The sequence below is a fragment of the Anopheles moucheti genome, unplaced genomic scaffold (genome assembly GCF_943734755.1).
Source record: "Anopheles moucheti unplaced genomic scaffold, idAnoMoucSN_F20_07 putative_Y_43, whole genome shotgun sequence".
NCBI classification, from domain to species: Eukaryota; Metazoa; Arthropoda; class Insecta; order Diptera; family Culicidae; genus Anopheles; species Anopheles moucheti.
In genome coordinates, this window is record NW_026453693.1 from 113,728 (window position 1) to 126,594 (window position 12,867).

Sequence of the window (12,867 nt, forward strand, 5' to 3'; positions counted from 1 at the left end):
AAGTTCCACCAGGAATGAGTTTTCATGCAAATACTGTCTGTTGCAACTAACTTTGTCCATCCAAAACGAACTTTGTACTTTGCTATAAAGTTCCACCAGGAATGAGTTTTCATACAAAAACTGTCTATTTCAACTTAATTCGTCCATCCAAAACAAACTTTTTACTTTGCTATGAAGTTCCACCAGGAATGAGTTTTCATGCAAAAACTGTCTATTTCAACTAAATTGATCCATCCAAAACGAACTTTGTACTTTGCTATGAAGTTCCACCAGGAATGAGTTTTCATGCAAAAACTGTTGAACGAATTTGCGGATTTCGGATTTATTTTGCTGGCTGTAATATTTACCGGAGTCGAGGCGTTGAGTAGAAAAAAGAGATCGATTTATATTTTTGCACCAGTATTTATAACCTCTATTGAGTGCCCGTGGCACTCACATTCCGACAGTTGACGAAACTTGACGAAACCGATCGTCAACTGTCAATTCGTCCTGGTGTGTTGTTGTTGTGCGTGAACATCCTCCCCCCCATGACAGAATGTCATAATAAAAAGAAAAACAACTTAAGTTGTTAGCACGTGGTGTTCGGGTCAGCGGCGAGTGGTAAAATACAAATCTTTGTGATCGGACGTGTGAGGATCCCCTTGGCGGTTTTTAGTTTAACCACTCGTGTGAGTTGGTCCTGGCCCGGATGAACGTCGATGATGCGTGCGAGGGGCCATCGGGTTGTTGGTAGGGATTCATCCATCAGGATGACTAATCGTCCAGGTAGTATATCATTGGTTCGGTGATGCCTCATGTTGTCCTTTTGCAATTCTTGTAGATACTCCGATGTCCAATGTTTCCAGAAACGTTGGAACATCAGTTGCCACTTTTGGAGTTCATCAAGTGTGCACATCTTCAATCCAGTGTAATCTGGAGTAGGAACCGAATGCATGGATGTGCCGATGAGGAAATGCGCTGGGGTAAGTGCTGCCAAATCGTTCGGGTCGTCTGAGGTGGGCAATAAAGGTCGTGAATTCATTGCGGCCTCTATCTGCTGAAGGATGGTGCTGTATCCCTCGTAGGACAGCCTAGTGCTGCCTAGATGTCGGTAAAGATGTCGCTTGGCCGTTTTTACCGCTGCTTCCCACAATCCGCCGAAGTGGGGAGCCTTGGGAGGGGTAAAATGCCAAGTGATTCCCTTGTTGGCACATTCATTAGCGATGATGTGTTGCTGCTGTTCATCGCGGAACATGCGGAAAAGTTCACGGAGCTCGTGCGCGGCTCCTTCAAAGTTTTTTCCGTTGTCCGAGTGTATGTGTGCAGGTAATCCGCGCCTGGATGTGAAACGACGTAAGGCCGCTAAGAATCCCGCGGTAGTGAGGTCCCCAACCAGTTCTAAGTGGACTGCCTTCGTTGCGAAGCACACGAAGACGCACAAGTAGCTCTTCGCCGCCGCTGCACGCCGGTGCGCAGGCTTCAAGTAGAAAGGGCCAGCGTAATCTACTCCGGTAACAGAAAAAGGCCGGCTGGGAGTGACGCGCGGTGGTGGGAGTTGGCCGACTTGTTGTTCCTCCAGGCGGGGTTCTTGGCGTATGCAACGGAAGCAGTTCCTTACGATTCTCTTCACTAGGTGTCTTCCATCTAGTGGCCAATACGTTTCACGTATTTGGGAAAGTAGTAGTCGTCCGCCGCCATGCATGAGCTTCTCATGATGGTAAGCCGCGATGAGCTCGCCAAATTTGTGATTCTTGGGAAGCACAATGGGGTGTTGCGATTGGTATGGAAGTTGCGATAGCTTCAATCGTCCTCCCACACGCAATATTCCTTGTTCATCGAGGAATGGGTTTAGTCTTCGTAACGGTGATTGCTTTGCGATTGCTTCACCCTTAGTCAATTGCTTTAGCTCGGTTGTAAATTCGTCTTGCTGTGCTAAGCGACATAGCACAGTTTTAGCAGCTTCGGTATCCTCGGGAGTGATGCTCAATGGTGTAGTGATGCGTAGCGATGTTTGCTGAGTTCGTGCTTTCTCCTTGACGTTACGTGTGAAGCGAATGCAGAGTGCAATAATACGCAACAATCGCGTGTAGCTGGAACACATCGTAAACCAAGGATGATTAGTGACATAGTTAGTAAAGGCAGCGCTCACCTTACGAATCTCGAGATTTGAGTTCTCGTCCGGTTCAGGGCAGAAGTCGGGCCATTGAGATGAAGATAACGCCAACCATTCAGGGCCGGAACTCCATAGCTTGCTCTTCAGGAAATCCACCGCTGCCATGCCGCGTGATACCAGATCTGCAGGATTTGTTGAACCGGGAACATGCCTCCACTGTCGTGGATGTGTGTAGTGTTGCACCTCGGCCACTCGATTAGCTACAAACGTCGCCCAAGTGTTAGGTGAGCCACCGATCCACTTAAGGGTGACAGTCGAATCGGACCAAAAGTATGATTCTGCTGCAGTTAGTCCCATCGCCTTCTTGACTCGATCGTAAAGATGAGCGCCTAATACCGCAGCGCACAGTTCAAGCCGTGGAAGCGTGACACGCTTAAGCGGTGCCACTCGTGACTTGGATGCAAGTAGAGTGATGTGAACCCGTCCTTGCGCACCTTCGCAACGAACATAGATGCAGGCTCCGTAGGCTGCTTCAGATGCATCACAAAAGGTATGTAGCTGCAATCGACTACCAGGTAATAGAGCATAACGATCTATTTTGAAACTGGATAAAAGTGGCCAATCATGTTGAATATCTTTCCATTTCTTGCAGATAGAATCAGGAACGGGATCGTCCCAGCCAGCTTTCTGTAACCATAGCTCCTGCATCATTATTTTTGAGCGAACAACTATTGGAGCCACTAGACCAAGCGGATCGAACATGCGGGCTATGCTAGAAAGAATCGTTCTTTTAGTAGTACATGTTGTGTCGGTGTAAATCGCGGACGGAAATGATAGTACGTCGTGTTCAGGCTCCCACGAAATGCCGAGAGCTTTAATCGTTTCGTCGGGCATGAATTGTAAAGCTGACTGTGTTCCGATCTGATCCGATGCTAGACCGGTAAGTACTTCTAACCGGTTGGAAGTCCACTTTCTTAATTCGAATCCACCTTTCGACAATAATTTACTTAGTTCTAACCGTAGATGACGAGCACTTTCAATGGAATCTGCACCCCCGATGAAATCGTCAACGTAAAAGTTGTTCTTCAGAGCGTCTGCGGCAACCGGATGCGCGGTACCCTCATCGTCGGCAAGCTGTTGCAATGTTCGAGTTGCCAAGAAGGATGAAGGGGATAAACCATACGTTACGGTGTTCAGCTCGTAATACTGGATCGGTGAATGGGGAGTAAATCGGAAGCAAATGCGGACGTAGCTTCTGTCATCGGGATGAAGCAGAATTTGGCGATACATTTTAGCGATATCGCCAACAACAGTCACTTTGTATGTGCGAAATCGAAGGATGATGTCTAGTAATTCATCCTGAACTGCTGGACCCACACATAACATATCGTTCAGGGAGTATCCTGAAGAGGTTTTTGCAGAGCCGTCAAATACCACTCTTGTTTTTGTTGTAGAACTCGACGCCTTAAAAACGGGATGGTGCGGCAGATAGTATGCTGATTCATCGTCATCTGGAGCTCGCAGTAGTGACATATGTCCTAGCTCCAAATACTCTCGCATGAATTCGTGGTATGCTGCCTTAATACGAGGATCGCGTTCTAATCGTCTTTCAAGCATAGTGAAGCGTCGTAGGGCCGATGATTTCGATAATCCGAGCTTTTCTTTAAAGTCTGACTTCTTTGGTAAGCGAACAATATAACGACCTGTATCGTCTCGTTGTGTCGTATCTAGGTATAAATTTTCGCAATACCGTTCTTCAGGTGAAAGGCCATCTCTAACGTGTAGCTCTTCCATTTTCCAGAATCGCTCGAGGGTTTCATCGAGCGTGCTCATGCAAGCAACGGAAGAGGCGTAGGATGTATCATTATTAATATTCGGGATAGATGCTGAACCGCTCACGATCCACCCGAACATACTCTCCATAAGGACCGGAAGATGGATAGCAATTCGATATTGAGCCCCGCTTTGGAAGAATTCATGATAATGCCGGGCACCGAGGATGAGATCGAGCGGTGCCGACTTATTGAACTGGGGGTCGGCAAGAATGAAATTCGGCGGTATTTGCCATTCATCGGTGCGCACATCATGCGCTGGCAAATCCCCGATCAAATTGTCAACTATCAAAAAATCAGCATTCAGCTCATACGGGCTCGTTCGGGAAGATATCTTCGCACGCACCGATTTTCGCACAGGGGTGGAAGAATGACCCGCACCGATAAGAGTGATGCTGATAGGATCGTGCTTCAAAGCTAACCTATTAGCAAGCTTGGTGCTCATTAGGTCAGGCTGAGAGGCACTGTCCAATAATGCTCGAGCTGGGTGCACAATACCATGTGCATCAACAATGTGCACTATGGCTGTTTGCAGAAAGACATGATCATATGTCTGCTGGCCTGCGTGTGCAGCCACATAGTGTCTCTGGGTGTTTGTGCTGTGATCGTCTGTGTTGTGTGGTTGGTTCGCCGGAACAGTTCGCGCAGCTGTCATAGTGGTTGCAGTGGGAAGTGCTCCGTGAGCATTGTGTTGTGAGTGTAATAGTGTGTGGTGCGCTGAGTGGCAGTTTCTGCATTTGTATTGCGAAGAGCAATCGCGAGCTCGATGATTGTCCCGCAAACAGTTAATGCATAACTTATGAAACATTACGCTACGGTATCGTTCTTCCGGACTCATAGCTATGAATCGCGGGCATTTAGTGAGGTTGTGCTCCTGGTGGCATATGATGCATTTTCGCGCGTCATGAGAGGTGGACGGGAAACTAGACAGCCGAGTGAGATTCGCTTGTTTTGGTGTGAAGTGCGTATTATTACCGGTAGAGGGCGCATCGGGATTGTTTACCATCATGGTTTCTAACACCCGCATTCGTCGCTGCAAAAATGCAACCAAGCTCTGGTAGCTTGGATTTTCATTATTGGAAGCGAACTCTTCCCAATCACGCAGTGTTGTCATCGGTAATTTCGTGCACAACAAATGCTCAAGCAAGCTACTCCAAGCCTCTGTATTTTCACCCAAGTGGCTTAGCGTCGTCTTATGGTGTTCGAACTCATCGACAAGATGGTGAAGCGTGGATGCACTTTCCCGTTTTACAGTGGCCATTCCAAACAATGCATGCAAGTGCTGTTTTTTAAGCAAATATTCGTTCGAGTAGCGTTCTGTTAGCATCTTCCATGCAATTTCATAATTCGCGGCACTAATGGTAATGGATTCTATTACCTTGGCGGCTTCTCCCTTTAAGGATGCTCGCAAATAGTGGAATTTTTGTATGGAAGGTAAATCAGGATTATCATGAATTAATCCTTCAAATGTGTCTCTGAACGTCAGCCACTGCATATAATCACCATTGTATTCTGGAAGTGCAATGGAGGGAAGCTTCATATTGTGCAGTGGATTGAAGCCTGCGTTTGGTTGCGAAATATTGTCCCGAGGAATATGTGCCCTTTTTAGTTTTAACTGGGAGTGAGCCCGTATCAAACGCGGCTCAAAATCATCGCGTAAAGCGGCATTGTGAGCTATTTCTTCTGGAGTGATCGCTGCATCTTCTAACTGCCTTTGAATCTTCTCCAAATCGATGGAAAGTTGCTCGAACTTGGCAATGCGCGTTTCCACCTCTATCTCGTCTCGCTCGGGGAGAAAATCGAGAAGGAACTTCTCGTGACGGTCTAAAGTGACAAGCAAGATTGTCCTTCGCGATGATAGTATTACGGTCGACGCTGGCATGGTCGTGTATGAAACAAATTTTCGACGGTCGCGAAAAAAAACGGTTGTGATGTGACGCGGTAAATATGTGGCGCGGAAAGAAAAACTCGCGAGAATCGGCAGAATTACAATAACCAAGTTCGTCGGATCCTGGTCACGGCACCATGAACGAATTTGCGGATTTCGGATTTATTTTGCTGGCTGTAATATTTACCGGAGTCGAGGCGTTGAGTAGAAAAAAGAGATCGATTTATATTTTTGCACCAGTATTTATAACCTCTATTGAGTGCCCCTGGCACTCACATTCCGACAGTTGACGAAGCTTGACGAAACCGATCGTCAACTGTCAATTCGTCCTGGTGTGTTGTTGTTGTGCGTGAACAACTGTCTATTTCAACTAAATTGATCCATCCAAAACGAACTTTTTACTTTGCTATGAAGTTCCACCAGGAATGAGTTTTCATGCAAAAACTGTCTATTTCAACTAACTTTGTCCATCCAAAACGAACTTTGTACTTTGCTATGAAGTTCCACCAGGAATGAGTTTTCATGCAAAAACTGTCTATTTCAACTAAATTGATCCATCCAAAACGAACTTTGTACTTTGCTATGAAGTTCCACCAGGAATGAGTTTTCATGCAAAAACTGTCTATTTCAACTAACTTTGTCCATCCAAAACGAACTTTGTACTTTGCTATGAAGTTCCACCAGGAATGAGTTTTCATACAAAAACTGTCTATTTCAACTTAATTCGTCCATCCAAAACGAACTTTGTACTTTGCTATGAAGTTCCACCAGGAATGAGTTTTCATGCAAAAACTGTCTATTTCAACTAACTTTGTCCATCCAAAACGAACTTTGTACTTTGCTATGAAGTTCCACCAGGAATGAGTTTTCATGCAAAAACTGTCTATTTCAACTAACTTTGTCCATCCAAAACAAACTTTGTACTTTGCTATGAAGTTCCACCAGGAATGAGTTTTCATACAAAAACTGTCTATTTCAACTTAATTCGTCCATCCAAAACAAACTTTGTACTTTGCTATGAAGTTCCACCAGGAATGAGTTTTCATGCAAAAACTGTCTATTTCAACTAACTTTGTCCATCCAAAACGAACTTTGTATTTTGCTATGAAGTTCCACCAGGAATGAGTTTTCATGCAAAAACTGTCTATTTCAACTAACTTTGTCCATCCAAAACGAACTTTGTACTTTGCTATGAAGTTCCACCAGGAATGAGTTTTCATGCAAAAACTGTCTATTTCAACTAAATTGATCCATCCAAAACGAACTTTGTACTTTGCTATGAAGTTCCACCAGGAATGAGTTTTCATGCAAAAACTGTCTATTTCAACTAACTTTGTCCATCTGATTCGAACTTTGTACTTTGCTATGAAGTTCCACCAGGAATGAGTTTTCATACAAAAACTGTCTATTTCAACTTAATTGATCCATCCAAAACGAACTTTGTACTTTGCTATGAAGTTCCACCAGGAATGAGTTTTCATGCAAAAACTGTCTATTCCAACTAACTTTGTCCATCCAAAACGAACTTTGTACTTTGCTATGAAGTTCCACCAGGAATGAGTTTTCATGCAAAAACTGTCTATTTCAACTAACTTTGTCCATCTAAAACGAACTTTGTACTTTGCTATGAAGTTCCACCAGGAATGAGTTTTCATGCAAAAACTGTCTATTTCAACTAACTTTGTCCATCCAAAACGAACTTTGTACTTTGCTATGAAGTTCCACCAGGAATGAGTTTTCATGCAAAAACTGTCTATTCCAACTAACTTTGTCCATCCAAAACGAACTTTGTACTTTGCTATGAAGTTCCACCAGGAATGAGTTTTCATACAAAAACTGTCTATTTCAACTTAATTGATCCATCCAAAACGAACTTTGTACTTTGCTATGAAGTTCCACCAGGAATGAGTTTTCATGCAAAAACTGTCTATTCCAACTAACTTTGTCCATCCAAAACGAACTTTGTACTTTGCTATGAAGTTCCACCAGGAATGAGTTTTCATGCAAAAACTGTCTATTTCAACTAACTTTGTCCATCTAAAACGAACTTTGTACTTTGCTATGAAGTTCCACCAGGAATGAGTTTTCATGCAAAAACTGTCTATTTCAACTAACTTTGTCCATCCAAAACGAACTTTGTACTTTGCTATGAAGTTCCACCAGGAATGAGTTTTCATGCAAAAACTGTCTATTTCAACTAACTTTGTCCATCTGATTCGAACTTTGTACTGTGCTATGAAGTTCCACCAGGAATGAGTTTTCATACAAAAACTGTCTATTTCAACTTAATTGATCCATCCAAAACGAACTTTGTACTTTGCTATGAAGTTCCACCAGGAATGAGTTTTCATGCAAACACTGTCTATTCCAACTAACTTTGTCCATCCAAAACGAACTTTGTACTTTGCTATGAAGTTCCACCAGGAATGAGTTTTCATGCAAAAACTGTCTATTTCAACTAACTTTGTCCATCCAAAACGAACTTTGTACTTTGCTATGAAGTTCCACCAGGAATGAGTTTTCATGCAAAAACTGTCTATTTCAACTAACTTTGTCCATCCAAAACGAACTTTGTACTTTGCTATGAAGTTCCACCAGGAATGAGTTTTCATGCAAAAACTGTCTATTTCAACTTAATTCGTCCATCTGATTCGAACTTTGTACTTTGCTATGAAGTTCCACCAGGAATGAGTTTTCATACAAAAACTGTCTATTTCAACTTAATTCGTCCATCCAAAACGAACTTTGTACTTTGCTATGAAGTTCCACCAGGAATGAGTTTTCATACAAAAACTGTCTATTTCAACTTAATTGATCCATCCAAAACGAACTTTGTACTTTGCTATGAAGTTCCACCAGGAATGAGTTTTCATGCAAAAACTGTCTATTCCAACTAACTTTGTCCATCCAAAACGAACTTTGTACTTTGCTATGAAGTTCCACCAGGAATGAGTTTTTATGCAAAAACTGTCTATTTCAACTTAATTCGTCCATCCAAAACAAACTTTGTACTTTGCTATGAAGTTCCACCAGGAATGAGTTTTCATACAAAAACTGTCTATTTCAACTAACTTTGTCCATCCAAAACGAACTTTGTACTTTGCTATGAAGTTCCACCAGGAATGAGTTTTCATGCAAAAACTGTCTATTTCAACTAAATTGATCCATCCAAAACGAACTTTGTACTTTGCTATGAAGTTCCACCAGGAATGAGTTTTCATGCAAAAACTGTCTATTTCAACTAACTTTGTCCATCCAAAACGAACTTTGTACTTTGCTATGAAGTTCCACCAGGAATGAGTTTTCATGCAAAAACTGTCTATTTCAACTAAATTGATCCATCCAAAACGAACTTTGTACTTTGCTATGAAGTTCCACCAGGAATGAGTTTTCATACAAAAACTGTCTATTTCAACTAACTTTGTCCATCCAAAACGAACTTTGTACTTTGCTATGAAGTTCCACCAGGAATGAGTTTTCATGCAAAAACTGTCTATTTCAACTAACTTTGTCCATCCAAAACGAACTTTGTACTTTGCTATGAAGTTCCACCAGGAATGAGTTTTCATACAAAAACTGTCTATTTCAACTAACTTTGTCCATCCAAAACGAACTTTGTACTTTGCTATGAAGTTCCACCAGGAATGAGTTTTCATGCAAAAACTGTCTATTTCAACTAAATTGATCCATCCAAAACGAACTTTGTACTTTGCTATGAAGTTCCACCAGGAATGAGTTTTCATGCAAAAACTGTCTATTCCAACTAACTTTGTCCATCCAAAACGAACTTTGTACTTTGCTATGAAGTTCCACCAGGAATGAGTTTTCATGCAAAAACTGTCTATTTCAACTTAATTCGTCCATCCAAAACAAACTTTGTACTTTGCTATGAAGTTCCACCAGGAATGAGTTTTCATACAAAAACTGTCTATTTCAACTAACTTTGTCCATCCAAAACGAACTTTGTACTTTGCTATGAAGTTCCACCAGGAATGAGTTTTCATGCAAAAACTGTCTATTTCAACTAAATTGATCCATCCAAAACGAACTTTGTACTTTGCTATGAAGTTCCACCAGGAATGAGTTTTCATGCAAAAACTGTCTATTTCAACTAACTTTGTCCATCCAAAACGAACTTTGTACTTTGCTATGAAGTTCCACCAGGAATGAGTTTTCATGCAAAAACTGTCTATTTCAACTAAATTGATCCATCCAAAACGAACTTTGTACTTTGCTATGAAGTTCCACCAGGAATGAGTTTTCATGCAAATACTGTCTGTTTCAACTAACTTTGTCCATCCAAAACGAACTTTGTACTTTGCTATGAAGTTCCACCAGGAATGAGTTTTCATACAAAAACTGTCTATTTCAACTAACTTTGTCCATCCAAAACGAACTTTTTACTTTGCTATGAAGTTCCACCAGGAATGAGTTTTCATGCAAAAACTGTCTATTTCAACTAACTTTGTCCATCCAAAACGAACTTTGTACTTTGCTATGAAGTTCCACCAGGAATGAGTTTTCATACAAAAACTGTCTATTTCAACTAACTTTGTCCATCCAAAACAAACTTTTTACTTTGCTATGAAGTTCCACCAGGAATGAGTTTTCATGCAAAAACTGTCTATTTCAACTAACTTTGTCCATCCAAAACGAACTTTGTACTTTGCTATGAAGTTCCACCAGGAATGAGTTTTCATGCAAAAACTGTCTATTTCAACTAAATTGATCCATCCAAAACGAACTTTGTACTTTGCTATGAAGTTCCACCAGGAATGAGTTTTCATGCAAATACTGTCTGTTTCAACTAACTTTGTCCATCCAAAACGAACTTTGTACTTTGCTATGAAGTTCCACCAGGAATGAGTTTTCATACAAAAACTGTTTATTTCAACTTAATTCGTCCATCCAAAACAAACTTTTTACTTTGCTATGAAGTTCCACCAGGAATGAGTTTTCATGCAAAAACTGTCTATTTCAACTAAATTGATCCATCCAAAACGAACTTTTTACTTTGCTATGAAGTTCCACCAGGAATGAGTTTTCATGCAAAAACTGTCTATTTCAACTAAATTGATCCATCCAAAACGAGCTTTGTACTTTGCTATGAAGTTCCACCAGGAATGAGTTTTCATGCAAATACTGTCTGTTTCAACTAACTTTGTCCATCCAAAACGAACTTTGTACTTTGCTATGAAGTTCCACCAGGAATGAGTTTTCATACAAAAACTGTCTATTTCAACTTAATTCGTCCATCCAAAACAAACTTTTTACTTTGCTATGAAGTTCCACCAGGAATGAGTTTTCATGCAAAAACTGTCTATTTCAACTAAATTGATCCATCCAAAACGAACTTTTTACTTTGCTATGAAGTTCCACCAGGAATGAGTTTTCATGCAAAAACTGTCTATTTCAACTGAATTGATCCATCCAAAACGAACTTTTTACTTTGCTATGAAGTTCCACCAGGAATGAGTTTTCATGCAAAAACTGTCTATTTCAACTAAATTGATCCATCCAAAACGAACTTTGTACTTTGCTATGAAGTTCCACCAGGAATGAGTTTTCATGCAAAAACTGTCTATTTCAACTAAACTGATCCATCCAAAACGAACTTTTTACTTTGCTATGAAGTTCCACCAGGAATGAGTTTTCATGCAAAAACTGTCTATTTCAACTAAATTGATCCATCCAAAACGAGCTTTGTACTTTGCTATGAAGTTCCACCAGGAATGAGTTTTCATGCAAATACTGTCTGTTTCAACTAACTTTGTCCATCCAAAACGAACTTTGTACTTTGCTATGAAGTTCCACCAGGAATGAGTTTTCATACAAAAACTGTCTATTTCAACTTAATTCGTCCATCCAAAACAAACTTTTTACTTTGCTATGAAGTTCCACCAGGAATGAGTTTTCATGCAAAAACTGTCTATTTCAACTAAATTGATCCATCCAAAACGAACTTTTTACTTTGCTATGAAGTTCCACCAGGAATGAGTTTTCATGCAAAAACTGTCTATTTCAACTAAATTGATCCATCCAAAACGAACTTTGTACTTTGCTATGAAGTTCCACCAGGAATGAGTTTTCATGCAAATACTGTCTGTTTCAACTAACTTTGTCCATCCAAAACGAACTTTGTACTTTGCTATGAAGTTCCACCAGGAATGAGCTTTCATACAAAAACTGTCTATTTCAACTTAATTCGTCCATCCAAAACAAACTTTTTACTTTGCTATGAAGTTCCACCAGGAATGAGTTTTCATGCAAAAACTGTCTATTTCAACTAAATTGATCCATCCAAAACGAACTTTGTACTTTGCTATGAAGTTCCACCAGGAATGAGTTTTCATGCAAAAACTGTCTATTTCAACTAAATTGATCCATCCAAAACGAACTTTTTACTTTGCTATGAAGTTCCACCAGGAATGAGTTTTCATGCAAAAACTGTCTATTTCAACTAAATTGATCCATCCAAAACGAGCTTTGTACTTTGCTATGAAGTTCCACCAGGAATGAGTTTTCATGCAAATACTGTCTGTTTCAACTAACTTTGTCCATCCAAAACGAACTTTGTACTTTGCTATGAAGTTCCACCAGGAATGAGTTTTCATACAAAAACTGTCTATTTCAACTTAATTCGTCCATCCAAAACAAACTTTTTACTTTGCTATGAAGTTCCACCAGGAATGAGTTTTCATGCAAAAACTGTCTATTTCAACTAAATTGATCCATCCAAAACGAACTTTTTACTTTGCTATGAAGTTCCACCAGGAATGAGTTTTCATGCAAAAACTGTCTATTTCAACTAACTTTGTCCATCTGATTCGAACTTTGTACTTTGCTATGAAGTTCCACCAGGAATGAGTTTTCATGCAAAAACTGTCTATTTCAACTAAATTGATCCATCCAAAACGAACTTTGTACTTTGCTATGAAGTTCCACCAGGAATGAGTTTTCATGCAAAAACTGTCTATTTCAACTAACTTTGTCCATCCAAAACGAACTTTGTACTTTGCTATGAAGTTCCACCAGGAATGAGTTTTCATACAAAA

General features: G+C 40.7%; 1 protein-coding gene across 1 annotated transcript; it reads right to left on the reverse strand.

Moving 5' to 3' along the window:
* Positions 1-568: 568 nt before the first annotated feature.
* Positions 569-4,369, reverse strand: LOC128309298 (uncharacterized). The gene has a single exon (XM_053045655.1). It carries the CDS (start codon positions 4,367-4,369, stop codon positions 569-571), a length of 3,801 nt encoding a protein of 1,266 aa, XP_052901615.1.
* Positions 4,370-12,867: the final 8,498 nt, after the last annotated feature.

What these genes read in the sequence shown, in the direction of transcription:
- LOC128309298 (XM_053045655.1), bottom strand. Translation starts at nt 4,369, where the DNA reads ATGAGCACCAAGCTTGCTAATAGGTTAGCTTTGAAGCACGATCCTATC.